General features: G+C 36.1%; 1 protein-coding gene across 1 annotated transcript in view; it reads right to left on the reverse strand.

Moving 5' to 3' along the window:
* The window catches only part of DNAH7 (dynein axonemal heavy chain 7), a 275667-nt gene that overhangs the window by 85075 nt on the left and 173374 nt on the right, over positions 1–17218 (reverse strand). The window contains exons 45-46 of the mRNA XM_047773110.1: positions 15408–15593; positions 10324–10487 (exon numbers count right to left, since the gene is read on the reverse strand). Of these exons, the coding sequence (XP_047629066.1) occupies positions 10324–10487; positions 15408–15593 (350 nt within the window). The remainder of the gene's footprint in view (positions 1–10323; positions 10488–15407; positions 15594–17218) is intronic.

Below are 17218 nucleotides of genomic sequence, written 5' to 3' on the forward strand. Positions count from 1 at the left end.
TCCAGATTTAAGTGATATCATATGGTATTTGTCTTTGTCTTTCTGACTTACTTCACTCAGTATGAGAGTCTCTAGTTCCATCCATGTTGCTGAGGATGGCATCATTTTGTTCTTTTTTTATGGCTGAGTAGTATTCCATCATTATATATACCACATCTTCCTAATCTAAATATCTGTTGATGGACATTTGGGTTGTTTCCATGTCTCTTTTACATCACAGAAATATTTTTAAGGTTGGAGGATTATGTGAGTGTTAGCATTCATGCCTCCCTAAAGAAACTGAATGACTCACTCTTCCTTCTGTTGCTTCTACATTTTTTAGCTACCTGTTCATGCTGTTTCTTTACCCAAAATGCACTTCTTCCCCATCCTTTCACGTTCAAGTATTACTCATGTTTTAAGGTTAACTCAAATGCCGTGCAGTCCACAAAAGCCTGTCTTGATCTCTATTCTCTCTGACCATTTTTACCCATTCATCCATATTACATTTATGGTACTTTCATATAATGATAATATTCTACTATGGTAATTTCTTAACTGCATCATTTGGTTAAATTGTGTATTCTTCGAGGGAAGGATCCATGCTGATTCTTCTTTACCCTTTTTTTCCCCAGATCAAATAAAATCTGCATATAATAATTTACTGAAAAGGAAACAGCAAAAAAAAAAAAATCTGACAAACACCATACGAGTCAACTTATTCTAAAATGGACATTTTATAAGAGATTATCGTTGCATGGAGAATACTGGTCCAAAGAACACCATCTCAAAATTAAAGGAAAGGTCTTCTGGTGTTGACCAAAGTGGGCAAAGTCCATCATAGCCTATCTCTGTCATTGATTACAATGAAAACTTCAAGGGAAAAAGCCACAAAAATCAAAAGCTTGCAGATTCTAAAAAGTAAGTAATAACAAGTGAATTGGAAGAAAGTTAAAACTTGAGGAATGACCAATAAGGGGGTGGTGAGTTTCATGTGTGTGTATAGGTGGGGGGGTTATCTTCTGGATTTGGTCTGACAACAGGCCCCTTTGGAGGAAACTGTGCAGCAGGCACGGGTAGCAAAAATTCAAACTAGAAGACTGAGAAAATGATCACATGTAAGCTAGAGAGTGCTGAGGGGATCTCTGTCTTCTCTTCTGTCCCTACTCCCAGGTTAACCCAAGCCACAGGGTTGTAATACCATAGCAGAGCAGTCCCCTGAAACATTGAGCAAAACCCATTTCTCTGGAGAGAAATGCTGGGAAAGGGGCCTCTGCTATGCATCAAGTCTGAAAGGTGTCATAATCTGCTCAGGCTGCTGTAACAGGATTCAATCCAAAATTACTTGGTATCTAAAGAACCAGAATGTGACTAATTCTCCAAGTAAAAGCAAAATGTTAGAATTATCAGAAAAAAAAAAAACTTTAAAACAGTTACTATAACCGCACTTCATTTGGTAAAGGAACATTTTGAAATAAATGGAAAGGGAGGTGTTCTCAGCAGAAGAAATAGAATGTATAAAAAGAACCAAATGGAAATTTTAGAACTGAAAAATGTAACATCGGAAATAAAGATTTCACTGTAAGGACTCAACAGCAGAAAGGAGACAACAGAAGAAACCCATGAATCAAAATAATACAATTTGAACAATGAGGAGAAAAAAAGGTGGACAATAAAAAAGAATGGGAGGCTCAAAGACCTGTGAAAAAAATATTTAAACACTCATGTCACTGGGGTCATGATGAGGACAAAGAAATTAGATGTAGAAAACATTTTAAAAAATGGTTGAAATATTTCCAAATTCAGTGAAACACATAAATTTACAGCTTCACAAAACTCAGCAATTCTCAAAAAGGAGAAACTAAGGAAAAAAAATCCACCCACACCCAGCATCATCATAATCAAACTGCTAAAAATCAAAGACTTGAAAAAATATTTTAAAAGTAGTCAGAGAAAAATGATATATTACATATAGATGACAATAATTTAAAATACTGCAGATTTTACATCAGACATTATGGAGCCATAACAGAGGAGAACATACTTAAAGTATTGAAAGAAAAGAACTGTCAACCCAGAATTCTAAATCCACCAGAAATATCTTTCAAGCATAAAAAGACATTCTCAAATGAACAAAACTAAAAAAATTATTTGCTAGCAAATCTACTCTAAACAGATGCTAAAGTTCTTCACCCTTAAAGGAAATGACATTATAGTGAATTTTAAAAATAAAATAAGTGTGAAAAATAGCAAAAAAATTATAGGCTATTTCCCCCTTTTAAGTTCCTTAAAATATAAATATTGAGACAAAATATTAACAATGTGGGGGAGAGGGACAGAGTTTCAATGTATGCAGACATAATACATATGACTAATACAGCATAACAGGAGGGTAAATGGGATCTGTATGGTTACAAGGCAATGAAAATCAGATATAAAACCAGAAAAATAATAAAACAGTAAATACAAATTCAATGATCTCAAACACAAGTATAAAGTTGTCTAAATTTACTAACTGAAGGAGAGAGATTATCAGACTGGAACAAATCTAAGATCTAACTGTATGCTGTCTATAAGGAACCCATTTAAGTATAATAAGATATTTATATTAAAAGTAAAATGACAGTAAAGTATATATCATACAAACACCAATTAAAAGACAGCTGGACCAGCTATAATATTATGAGAAAAAGGGAGACTTCAGAACAAGAAAAAGTTCTAAAGGGAGACTTTCAAAACAAGGAAAAGTGTCAGGAATAAAGAAGAACAATACATATGGACAAAAATTCATCAAGAATACATAATAATTTTAAATTTGAATGCATCTAACAACTGAGCTCCAAAATACAGGAAGCTAAAACTGATAGGAACAAAGAGACAAGCAGATAGAATATTAGCAAGAACATGGAAGATGTGAAAAACACTCTTAAACAACTCAACCCAATTGGTGTTTAAACAACTCTCCATCCAATAACACATATTTTTTTTCAAGTGTACATGGAACATTCTCACAGACCATATTTATGCCACAAAACAAACTGCAACAAATTTAAAGCAATTGGAATCATAATTATGCTCTCTGAACATGATGGAATTGTTAAAAATTAAAAAGCAAATAGCAGAAAGAAACCTCAAAAATTCTCAAATATTTGAAAATTAAATAATGCATTTTATAAATAACTTACAGCTCAAAGAAAAATCCTCAAGACAAGTTAGAAAATATTAAAAAAAAAGACCATATCAAAATTTGTGCTATGTAGTTAAAGTGATTATTAATGGAAAATGCATAGCATTAAATGTATAGATTAGAAAAGAATAAAAATACAGAATCAATCACCTAAGGGTCCACCTTATGAAAAAGAAGAGAAATTTAGGTCAAAAGCAAACAAAGGAAAAATAAATAATAGATATTAAACCAGAAGTTGATGAACTGAATACCAAAAAAAAAAAAAAAAAAAGGAGAAAAACAATTAAATAGAAGGCTTGTTTTAGGATCAACAAAATTTATCCAAGTCCAGCTAAACAAATAAGGTACAAATTACTAACATCAAGAATGATAGGTGTTCCTGTCGTGGCACAGTGGTTAACGAATCCGACTAGGAACCATGAGGTTGCGGGTTCGGTCCCTGCCCTTGCTCAGTGGGTTAACGATCCGGCGTTGCCGTGAGCTGTGGTGTAGGTTGCAGACGCGGCTCGGATCCCGCGTTGCTGTGGCTCTGGCGTAGGCCGGTGGCTACGGCTCTGATTCAACCCCTAGCCTGGGAACCTCCATATGCCGCGGGAGCGGCCCAAGAAATAGCAACAACAACAACAGATAAAAGACAAAAAAAGACAAGAAAAAAAAAAAAAAAGAATGATAGAGATTATCACAGACCCTGCACACACTGAAAGGGTGATAAGGGAATACTGCAAACAACTCCATGCCCATAAATCTGACAACTTAGTTGAAATGGACTGATTTCTTAAGAGATGGATACCTCCAAATCTTGCAAACAAACAGATAACTTGAAAATCCTACAAGTATTTTAAAGTCGAATTCATAGATAAGATCATCAAACAAAGAAAAGTCCAGGTACAGTTTCTTCAGTCATTTCTTTTTTTTTTTTTTCTTTCTGCTTCTTTTTAGGGCCGCACCCGTGGCATATGGATGTTCCCAGGCTAGGGGGGTCGAATCAGAGCTGTAGCCGCCAGCCTACACCGGGGCCACAGCAGTGTGCGATCCGAGCTGCGTCTGGGGCCTATACCACAGCTCACGGCAACACCAGATCCTTAACCCACTGAGTAAGGCCAGGGATTGAACCTGCAACCTCATGGTTCCTAGTCGGATTCGTTTCCACTGCGCCACAATAGGAACTACTTTTTGGTCATTTGTATCAAACATTTGAAGAAAGAAAGAATTCTATTCTACATCATGTCTTCCAAAAAATGGAATGGGAAAGAACACTTTCCAGTTCACTCATTATCCTGCTACTAAAACCATACAGACATTACAATAAAAGAAAACACATACCAATATCCCTCATGTACATAAAAGCAAAATCTTCCACAAAGTATTAACAAATTAAATCAGAAACATGTAAATAGGAAAATAGATGATGAGAGGGTAGGGCTTATTCTGGGAATACAGGCAGGTTTAAAATGAATGAATGAATCAATCAATCAATACAATTCACCACATTAACAGACTAAATTTTAAAAACCATAAGGTCATCTCAATAGATGCAGAAAAAGCACATGATAAAATTTATCAAGCATTAGTGATAAAAACCCCTAGCAAACCAGGAAGAGAAGGCAATTTCCTTCACCTGATAAAAAGGATGTACAAAAAAAACCCTACCAAAACCCATATGCATAGTCATAGACTGACTCCTTTTTCAGAAAATTGAGTTAAAGACAACAATGTTCAGTTTCATCCATTATACTTGCCAGTATAAGTTATACTTGCATAACAAGTATAAATATTATATATTATATTTGCCAGTATAGGAAGTCCTTGTCAGTGCTACATGCCAAGAAAAAAAAATTTAGATTAAAAAGTGGGCAATAAACTTTCTCTATAGAATATCCCAGTGAATCTACACAAAATATCCCAGAATAAATGAATTTATCAAGGTCACAAGGTAAAAAGGTCAATATTCAAAAATAAATTGCTTTCCTAATACTAGCAGTGAACAACTAAACAATTTTTTAAAAGTAACATTTATAATAGCACACAAAAATTTTAAAGTACTGTGTATAAATCTAATGAAACACTGATAAAAGACATCAAAGAAGATCTAAATAAATGGAGAGATAGACTGTGTTCATTGAATAGAAAATACATTGTTATCAAATTATCCCAAATTTTGACCTATAGATCCAGCAGTCTCTATCAAAATTTTGGCAGAATCTTTTGTAGATATTCCAAAATTTATACTGAAAGGTAAAAACTAAACAACTTTTTGAAAAAGAACAAAGTTGGAAGACACATTATCTGATTTAATATAAATTACACTAATTAAGAGAATGTGGCATTTGCATCAAGACAGATATATCAATGAAACAGAATATACAATGCAGAAATAGACCTGCCCATAATATGGACAACTGATTTTCAACAAAGATGCAACGGAAAAAATGAAAATGTTTTCAAATAAATTGTTTAGGCATAACTAGGTATCTATTCTCGGTCTCTCTGTCTTTCTCTCTTTGTATATTAGTTACATATACAAAATATAATAAATACACACTCATTGTTCAATACCAAGTTTACAGCTGTATTAAAACTTACTTTCCCCAAAGAACGCCTTTAATAAATATAACATCTTTTTGATTCAATAATAGGACAATGTTGTGGCTTCAGCTTACAATATTTGTTTTTGAAGATTAGAGCTTCCATAGAATAACATATCAGATGAATAAAATTTCTGGGAAATATTCTTCAGGGTAGGTAGAAAAGAATGTACTGGTTTTAAATTATGTATATGTATCTAACAATAATTATTGTGGAGAGCTATATACAACACATATTGCTTAAATATCTTCACTTTCTGTAAGAATATAATTCTTGAATTTGAAATGAATGAGTACTGTATTTATTATTTCCTCTCCATCATGAACTTGCATTATTTTTTTGACGAAGACAGAGACATTTCTGTATACAATCTTTCTTATTTTCTCCACCAAACATTCTTGAATCCAGAAATGCTTTAAAACCAGTGGTTCCCAAATGGAAACTGAATTTTTATAGCACCCACAACTCCAAGTTTTGATAGTATTTGTTCTTTTATTATAGTCTAGAGAGGACTTATATTTGGTGCTCTTTTGGGTTTTTGTAAAATAGAGATTTCTAGCATGATAATACAGATTCACTGTAGTCTGCATGGAAGGACGGAATCTGAATATATAGCAGTGGTGCATTTCAAAGAGTTTTGCTATTTTCCTCTTTACACACGCACGAAAACAAAGAAAGGTTAGTATTCCTCTCAATTATTACTGCTGAAATAAACCTAATTCATCTGACTCTATAGAAATGAAAATTTAAAGGCATTTTTAAAAAGCAGAGTTATATTGATATAGGGCTGATCTATCTACCAAGCTGTTGAACAATCCTAATAATACTTTGTGAAACGTTCAGATAGAATTCAATTACACAATGTTATCATTAGCACTTGAAATTCTGATTAGTCAAGGACCTTCAAGTGTCAGTATCTCCAAAAGTTAATTATGTTCTAACATGTCCAAATTTTATATATTCTTCCAGTTCCCTAAATAATTGACTCCTCCCTCAGCTGAGATAGTCTATGAAAATCACTCAGCACAGGGTCAGGTCCTTAGTAATGCTCCCTTTTAGGTATGGGGAATGGAAGAACTCTCTAGCAAGTAGGTAAGATACTTGCCTGATACTTCAAAACAATCACCTTGACCTATCTACTGAAAGCTCTCAGTGTAAGATTACCAAAATCATTGACAAAAAAGCCAAGAATGAAAAATGTTAATATTTCTTTCTTAGTAAGGTCGCTACCATAACTTGTTGCTAATATTTCAACACTTTTACAAAGAGCAAAAATGTAGGTAGGGGTTATGGCTCATAAAAACCATTTTCTATCTCAGTCTCTCCCAAAATGGAAGTTTGCCTTGAAAAATAATCACTGAAAGATTTGAAACCTTTAAAGCAGAAATATTCATGAACACCACTGGAGTATTATTGAAATATGACTGGATCCCAAAGAAAGGGTACATTTATTTGCTAGAAAAAAGAAGAAATTTACCCTCCACTGACTGGACAGAGTTATAGAAATAGGTTGTAAATGTCCTTCTAGGTAGAACAAAGGTATATAAATTGCAAATATGGTAATTATCTATCTACCACTATACAGGGTAGGACCAACTATATTCATAACTGACTGGGAAGAGGGAAACAAGAGCAACAATAATAAAAATAAAATCAGACTATTCTTTAGGCTGAAGTTAATTGGTTCAGCTAGACAAAAGTAAAAGGTAGACTTTTTTTCTATTGAAATTTTTAAAATAAAATTTTATCATATCTACGATATTATATTTTGACTTCTGTATACACTACAGCATGCTCACCACCAGAGATCTGGTTTCCATTCATCACCATATAGTTGACCCCTTTACCTATTTCACTCCATCATCATATTGTTGACTCCTTTACCTATTTCACCCTCCCCCGACACCTCTTCCCCCACCCCCCGTAACCACTACTCTGTTCTCTGTACATATGTATTTGTTTTATTTATTTATTTATTTAATATTTCACATATGAGTGAAATCATGTAGTATCTGTCTTTTTCCATTTGACTTATTTCACTTAACACAGTACTCTCAAGGTCCATCCATGTTGTCCTAAGTGACAAGATTTCATTAATTTTTTTTTTTTTTTGGCCACGCCTGCCGCATGTGGAAGTTCCCAGGCCAAGGACTGAATCCATGCCGCAAAAGTGACCCAAGCCACTGCAGTGACAGTGCTGGATCCTTAAGCCACTGCACCACAAAAGAACTTCAAATTTCATTCTTTTTTTTTAATGGCTGAGTAGTACGTCATTGTATATATACACCACATCTTTATTATTCATCTGTTACATTTGGGTTGCTTCCTTATCTTGGCTATTGTAAATAATGCTGTGATGAACATAGGGATGCATATACCTTTTCAAACTAGTGTTTTTATTTGGATAAATACCTAGATGTGGAATGGCTGGATCATATGGTAGTTTTATTATTAATTTTTCAGGAATCTCTGCATTGTTTCCCACGGTGGCTGCACCTGTGTGCATTCCCACCAACCATATATGAGGCTTTCAAAAGGTGAACTTTTAAATGCTCAGAAACCTCCTATATATGTCAATGCCTAAGGTGTATTCTAACCTTAAATGTTCATGCAAACTGTATGCCACTTACTTGTTAAGTAATTTAAAAAATGAACTACACTTTTTAAAAGGCACTTAAAAAAATCTGTTTTAGCTGCAAACTAATATACATATTTATCATTTATCTATATTCTATTATTTCTCTTCTGGATTAATTTAGATTATCAGAGCAGAGTACCTTGTGCTTAATTTTATTTATTTATTTTTAAAGAATTACAAATAGTATGTTTATTTTTCCCCCCATACTCTTTGCCTTCTTTCAATTGCATTAACATTACTTCTCTTGGGAATTTTCCATTAACTCATCAATCTGTCCATTAGGATATTTCCCCTGATATAGTATCGAACTCCTGTCTTCATTTGCTATTTTCCCTCCATTAGTGCTAATTAGGTCCCCTTGGATCAGGGAGGACAATACATTGTGCTTAATTTTAGTCCTGCAAAGAAAAGTTGATTATCTTCTCCAAAACCAGTGGAATAATTAAATGTAAGTTTATTTCCTGAAAAGATTTGTTTTCCTAAGTAAGATCTGTTTGATTAAAAAAATGAGAACTGTGTGACACAGCTTTTCCGTTTTTTGTTTTTTTTTTTTTAGTTATCAGAAAGCCATGAACTTAATTCAAGACCCAATCATAGGGATTAGCTTGTCTCAAGGACCTAATGGTAACTGCCTCTTTAACTTCTAAACAGATTTTATCCTGTTTTATGATATATTCAAACTGCGCATACTTCAAATCTTTTTAGAACACTTCAGTAAACAAATGCTAAAAAAGTCTGTATGTCAGGATCATTTGTTGAGCAGTAAAGAAATTTGTTCACCTAAGTTTAAATTGGTAGAATAATCTTCATAAATATTACACATATATATTTTTTTCTTTTTAGGGCCACACCAGTGGCATATGGAGGTTCCCAGGCTAGGGGTCTAATCGGAGCTACAGCTGCCAGCCTACGCCAGAGCCACAGCAATGCAGGATCCGAGTCGAGTCTGCAACCTACACCACAGCTCATGGCCATGCCAGATCCTTAATCCACTGAGCAAGGGCAGGGATCCGAACCCACAACCTCATGGTTCCTAGTCAGATTCGTTTCTGCTGCGCCATGACAGGAACTCCCAACACACACAAAATTTTAATAACAGCTGATTTTCACACAGTGGTTGATTCTATTTAAAAAATTTACATGCCTCAACCATTTTTAATTTAAATTAAGTCCTATCAGATCAATTGCTTTTTCAGGAGTAAACAACTAATCAAAATAGACGTGAAACACTGAGCTGAACATTCCTACTGATAGTTCACTCATGCTATTCCCAACATGTTAAGACCTCCAAGAAGACAGGCTCAGTGATAGGAAACCCATGGTAACGTGACCTTGAAAATAACACAGTTAATGCTTGTCCTCCCATTCAGGCCTTTGGATTCTGGGAGGTGAGAAGTGGGGGAAAGGTGAGGCTGGATAAGCCTCCAGTATTCTCCCAGCCCAATCTCCATGGGATTTTCCTATTCACCAGGAGACTCCCAGGAACGGCACCACTATTTTAAAAGCCCCAACCAGCCCAGAACCCAGAGATGTATCCGTATCATTTATGTTGGTCCCACACCCAGCAGAGACTAAGACATCACCACCACAAATCCATTTCTGCATGATTTATTGACTTGCGATAACAAAAGCCTATATTCTATGGGAATGAAAATTTTGGACTTCAGAATTTAAGACAGGGTTTTGCTCTATGTGCTAGAAATTGATGAAAAATTAAGCAAAAGTCATTTCGGGTTTTTGGTTTATTTACTACTGTCTCCAATACTCAACTATTCCAGTCTTAATAGGAGAAGGAAGTGATTATTCATATTTAACTTAGCTAATTAAGTTTTTCTCACCTATAAAAGTTTACTAGCTGTGAGTGTTAAAAAGGTGCACAGATAAATAAATCCACTGATTAATAGATTATTGGTGAGAAAAATATTTTTCTTACATTATGATGATCCCGTTATCAATAGAAAATGAGTCAGAAGGTAATCCAGCAATATTCCAGGCACGAATTGTCACTGCTTCTCCCAAGATATTCATAAGCGAGTAATCATCAGAGCAGGGGATGTCTCTTCCTCTGCACGAGTTTGTCCACTCTTTGATTTGGTTCTTTTAAGACATACACAGAAAGATACAGAAATGAGGCTGGAGGTTGCCAAACAAATGCTTTGTAAACTCCTTGGTTACACTTTGAGTCAACAAACCATTACTGAAACTCTACCTCAAAATAACTTTTTTTTTTCACATTTTGAAGTAAAATTATAATTTAGGAGCTCTACTATGTATTCAAGTGAAAATTAATTCTATCTAATGTTAAGATAAAATTTAGACAGATCACTTACCCAGAACTTAGTATCTGGAAAAAAATCGTTGCCAATTATGATTTCAAAGCTTCACTTGACAAAGTATATGGAGATCGCTAGGTTTTTCTACCTATTTTCTTCGAATTACAAATATCAGCACACCATACTACAAAATTATGTATAAAAATAAATCTAATTGGAAGTGGTAGGGGACATAGAAAACATTTGTGTCTGGCTGTCATGTGTCCTGGGGAGAAACCACAGCAGGATTTTCGGCGCCAATAAATATCAGGGCATGTACTGGAGTTTGGGATACCCCATCTGGGGCACAGTTTGCTAAAATGCTCAGGAACCAGAAGGGTACTTCAAGTCTAGGTGCACACTTAGAAAATCAGAAATCAAGGTCCAATTTGAGGTAACACATCAAAGGGTTCAGAAATAGTGAAAGACATGATTGGAGAGAAAACAGTTTAGGAAGGTGAGGAAAAGGTGGAAATGTGGGGTTGGTACCAGTTCATGGGCAAATGAGGATGCTGTGTGTGCCAACTGACACTGTCTAAGAGGGCATGGTGGACACTACAATCGCTCTGGGGTTCCTGTGCAATAGATTGGACCAATATTCCTTTAAGTTTGCACATGAAAGGCTATGATAGTTTGGGGACAGTTGATAACTTTCATGATCTTGATTAGCCAGTTATTCTGGAGAACGCCTCACAATTAGGCCTCTGTGATGTTCTCTCATGATTCAGTTTGGGTCATGCAGATTAATTACTTTGGCAGGAATACCACAGAAATGATAATGTGTTCTTCCCATTGTGTTCCATCAATGGCTCATGATTTCAAATTCCTCATTTACTGATGATGTTGATTTTTCTTTTGATTAAGCTGTTGTGTGCCAGGCTTCTGTCTCATCATTACATGATCTTAGGTATGATAAAAGCTTCCTTGGATGATGGGACATAACACAGAGACACTTACATAAATGAAAGGAAGAACTCTATTACTTACAGCTCCAATTGAGAGAAAGGTGCTGCACAGGAGGCTGCACCTAGACACAGGGTAACAGCAAGGTGGAACTGTAAGGGGCTTTCTATACATCAAGCAGTGTGAGGTGGGGTTAGCTAGGTTTTGGGCTTCCTGAGGATGGGGTCTTTTGAATAGTTCCTAAAGCACAAGGAAGAAGAGGCTGTGCTGGGGTATTAGGAAGCTGGAGGGTATCTGGAAGTTGGGTATGTGCTAATTGTAACTCAGTTGCATCAGAGACTGATAAGGAAATGGATGGGGTGAGGGCTTAGCAAACTGCCCACAAAAGAGAATTGTTAATAATGATTCAAAACTGAGTTAAGACAGGACTCTCAGGAATACTTAATATCGATCATCTGGGTTTTCTATTTGGTTTGAGTTGGTTGTTGATAAGAGGAACAGGTGGCCTGACCAAATGGGTGGCGGGGTAGGTAGCATTTCCAGTTTGCTTTTGTCTCCTAGTACATAGCTCTTCCTGGCATGTTTTGATCCCTTTTTTTGGCCTGAAGATTTGAGGGGGAGAGGTCTGAAGGTTTTCTCCATATTGCTTGATGCTGGTATAAGCACAATAGCCAATGACATGGGGAAGAAGTAGGGAAAACGAAAGCAATAGTAGCTGTGGAATGATGTTTATGTTGCTAATTATAGGATATTATCACAGATGAACTCTGGATTAGAAATTTAAGTGGCCCAATTATACATCCATAAGGGCGTAGCAGCAGAGAACAGCGGAATGAACACGAGAGACTCTGATCAAGCACCTAAAAATACAAGCCAAGTGCCTTGGCTAGTAATCAGGTGATAAGATAGATGGTGAAAATGGAAAACTGACCATTAAGGGTGTCATCTTGTGAAAATATCCACCACCAGTTTCGACTTTGATATTGGTAGGGAAAATGTCTCTTAGAAAGTTCAAGGAGTTCCCATCGTGGATCAGTGCTTAACGAATCTGACTAGGAACCATGAGGCTGTGGGTTCAATCCCTGGCCTCACTCAGTGGGTTAAGGATCCAGTGTTGCTGTGAGCTGTGGTGTAGGTTGCAGACCCGGCTCGGATCCCACGTTGCCGTGGCTCTGGTGTAGGCCAGTGGCTATGGCTCCAATATGACCCCTAGCCTGGGAACCTCCATATGCCACGGGAGTGGCCCAAGAAATGGCAAAAAGACAAAAAAAAAAGTACAAATTAATTCAACTTCAGGGCACTATGTCCTTACAACATTGTAGGATTTGGTTTGGGGGCTTGGCATGGGCATTGCAATCAAATACTATGAGCTGAGTTAGACTAGGAGAATTGGAGTTTTCTACATTTTATTATGAAGAGTACCAGAAACTCTACAAAGGGGTTGATGAATCATTGATAACTATTCAGACTCAAGCCTGGAGGGAGGGGGTTTAGCTACTTAGTAAGGGCTCTTGGTATCCAGAGACCTTGATGTTAGAGCCAAGATCATTGTAAGGCCTTTTTGTCTCACTTGGGTTTCCCAGTAGTAGACTCTGACATGATTTATGTGAAATGATTTATCAAGGGAGGGATGACAGAGGGAGCAGTACAGGAATCAGGAAGAAGCCAGTGAAAAGTGAGGGATCAGCCAAAGTTCTGTACAGGTGGTTTCAGCTTGATCCTATAGGGAGTGTATGTCATTCCTTGGAGCTGTTCCAACCAGAGGAAAGGGAGACATTCTCACGCTCCCACCTCTGTCAGTCATTCATTAAGGTCCACTCCCGAGGGAAGTAAGTTCCCAGGCAATTTTAGCTTCCCCAGCAATGGACAAAGGAAGTTCTAAGAACCCAAGGGAAGTCTGCCAAAATAGCTACAGGTGCTGGTTGTTGGACATGAAAGCACAGGAAGCCAGGTGGGAATCTGGGCAGAGCACTGAAGTTGCCACTATAACCTTATGCTTAGAAGCTTTGGATGGGAGTGTTAGATGCTGGCTGCCCAGGCCTGGGAGAAATAGATAAAAGAGATGGTTACAGAGTAGGATTCAGAGAATGAATTCACAGGAAGGAAAAATGACATTAGAGACTAGTTAAATAAAAGGCTAGTTTGCTGTAGTAAAGCAAGGAAGAGATAAAACTGTCTTTACAGTTGAGGTGGGATGGGAAGATATGTCTGCCTGGATCAGGGGTGGAGTGAGTGGACATGAGTCACTGAAGGACCTATAAGCCTGCATCTAGCTCAAGAGCTGCTTTGCTTCTGCCAGTAAATTCCAAGGACTCAGTCCTGGACCTCAGTGCTCCCTTGAAACCTTTCTGGGTTGGTCTGATTGGCAGCCGCCCCTCTGGTGGAAGCAGGGGCCTGGAGAATCAGCAAGATCCAGTGGAACAAGTCTGTCAGAGAGGGCTGGGTTGGGAAGAGTGGTCTTGGCTGGTGACTTCCAGCACAGCACTGGAAGGCTAACCAGGAGCCAGAGCAGACACCCTGAGGTGTGCTGGGAACCAAGAGAGGAGGGAAGGGGTAGAGGGGTCTGCAGCTACCTCTTTCATTGTTCCAAGTTGATATAGAAGAGTAGAAACAGTGCTAAATTAGGATTCAGGCAACAACGAATCTCACTCCTGCTCTGTCATTAACTGGAGTGTGGCTCTGAGCAATTCTCTTAATCTTTATACATCTCAGTCTATAACACTGTCAAGCAAACCAGTCTATGACCAGGTGAGTAGTGTCATGTTAAATGTTAATTATTTGAACTACGAGATGTTAAGGCCATGACTACAGTCATTCAAAGACACAAATGAAGAGAGAAAACTAAGAAGAATATGAAGGCACCAGGACAAGGGTTACCAGAATTCAAAAGATTAAAGACAGAAGCATGATCAATGTGAGGATTTTAAACCAGTTTGGTTAAAAATAAACAAACCAAAACAGTGGCCACCAAGAATTATCCCTACTTAAGAGAAAGCCCTGAAATTAAGTGAAGCTCAATAGAGACCAGGCATAAGCAAATGCTTTGTAAAACAATAAAGCCCCACACCCACACTCTCTCTTCTTCTCTTGACACCAGAAGCCACTGCCAAATGTTTTTAATTTCTCCCTTCTCCTTAGTATCATTACCTTTATCTAAATCTCTCCTCCTGCTTTGACAGGGCTATGTCCTGGATTGTACACCTAAATAGAGCTGAAGAATATGCTAGGTCTCATTGAGAAAGGGAGTGAAATGTAGAAGAAAAAAGCTGAATGAAGAAGGGTGCCTAAGAGTTGGGTCAAGGAGAAGATGAAGCAGAATCAGTCAATCAAAGAGGCAGGAATTCAAAGCAGGGAACTTGGTATTTGTTTTCTAAGGAAAGAAACCACTTATGGATTGGGTTGTAGGCATGCTCACCTTTTCATCCCATAAATGTTTAGTTTCCAAAATGATATTGAGACTCAGAGAGTAGTTAATTAAACACACACACCCCTTAAAAAATTCCGATATTTTAATATTTAAGAACTGAAATTTTATCATTAAGGTCTACCATTTCACATTACATTCTAGAGTAGATCTTGTTGTGTCTAGGGCAATTTGATTTTAGAAGAGAATTTGATACATTTTGGCTACCGAGCTAATTTATAGAATAACTAAAATACACAACTAGAAATCACTTGAAAATATTTTTCTCCCCTGTACTTACCAAAAAATCCACACAAACAAGCAAAAACCCCTAAGGTTAATGTTGGTTGTAATGGGAGAGTCAGGAAGAGAACTTAGAGGTTGACTAGTACTTCCTACCTGGCGATAGTTAGATGTAAAGGCTCCCAGGTAGGCCACGACCCCTGAGGAAATGAGGATGTCCCCCGTCAGGTTGATGTACAGATGCCCCAGCTCCAGAGATGTTTGGCTCCATCGTGTTTTCTCACCCCCAAGGCCACCGATCAACTGTTCGGCTCGTTCTAGCTTTTTGCTGCACAAATCAACCTCAAAAATAGAATTGAATTTTATCAACATCCACAAGTAGAATAAGTTAAAAATTCTGCAAGATTTTGCCCTCAGACATAAATTTTTTAATTACAAACTTACACCCGTAATTTTTTAACACTCTAAAAGAAATATGTTAAAAAATAAAAAAAATAAAAGAAACATATTGAGATGTTTCGCTATGAAGACTAGAAAGTCCATGACCTTTTAGAATTTTTTTCCATAATAAAGTGTGTACTTTAATATAATTTATGGAATTCATAACAGATATTTATCATACAATGCCGAGAACAGCTCTATTTAAGGAAGTGAACTACATTATGAGGCAATGAAAGTTAATTAAGTAATAAAGGACATTTTCTTGCAAATATAGATGTTTCCCCTTCATTTTAATAATCTAAATGCATTTTACTTTAAATATTCTATGAACGTTTTCCCCTCATTTGGTTGATTTAATGATAATTTAAAGGTTAAATGTTTAAAAGTTTTAATAATTTATACTTACTTACAAAGCACAATTTTCAAGTTGTTAAATTGTGTCAACCTACACCCAGACACTTGCAATTAACCTTAAATTAGGACATCAATCAACAGCTGAGAGCCTACTTTATGTGTAAGACTGTCAACCAAGTTTGATTATACATAATTAAGTAATGTCATTTTAAAAAAGAGGAAGGGTAATTATGAATGTGGCAAACTGGGGGAAAAGCCATTTCAACCCATGCAGTAGCAATATTCCAGTAGAATACCTGAATTATTTTGATTAATTTTAAGTGATTTAGCATCATTATTTTTAGAAGATTACAAGGTTAAGTAATAAAAGTTATCTTAAAGTTCAAAATGAAATAATTTACATGACAAGAAGTAAATAACTGATAAAAGCAGAGACATTTTGATTATTTTATAATAAGAATTTATTATTTTATAATAAGAATTTGCAGCAACATGGATGGACCTAGAGGTTATCATATTAAGTGAAGTAAGTCAGAAAGAGAAAGACAAATACTATATGATATTACTTATATGTGGAATCTAAAATAGGACACAAATGGACATATCTACAAAATGAAAACAGACTCACAGACACAGAGAATAGATTCGTGGTTGCCAAGGGGGGCACTGGGGAAGGGAAAGATTGGGAGTTTGAGATTAGCAGAGGCAAACTATTACACATAGGATGGGTAAAAAATAAGGTCCTACTGTACAGCCCAGGGAACTATATTAAATATCCTGAGATAAACAATTATGGAAAAGAATATGAAAAAAAATATATATATGCACAAATACATATATGAAAAAGTATACATGTATATTTTTTCCATACATATGAGTTACTCTGTTCTACAGCAGAAATTAACACAATATTTTAAATCAACTATACATTAATAAAATTTGAAAAAAAATTTCATTTATAATTTTTCCAATGCTGTTAATATTTATACAAAACAAATGCTTTTAGATGAAAAGATATAAAACACTATATCAGTTTATCTAAAGATAGGTTTAAAAAGGCAAAGATATACAAATTGGCAGTATTTTTTATACTTCCTAAATGAAAATCTTTCTCTTTTAATTTTCCCTCTTTTAGTATCTTTTGCTTCCTAGTTTCTTTCTTTACCCATTCT

This window comes from Phacochoerus africanus, chromosome 3 (genome assembly GCF_016906955.1).
Source record: "Phacochoerus africanus isolate WHEZ1 chromosome 3, ROS_Pafr_v1, whole genome shotgun sequence".
In the NCBI taxonomy this organism is placed as follows: domain Eukaryota; kingdom Metazoa; phylum Chordata; class Mammalia; order Artiodactyla; family Suidae; genus Phacochoerus; species Phacochoerus africanus.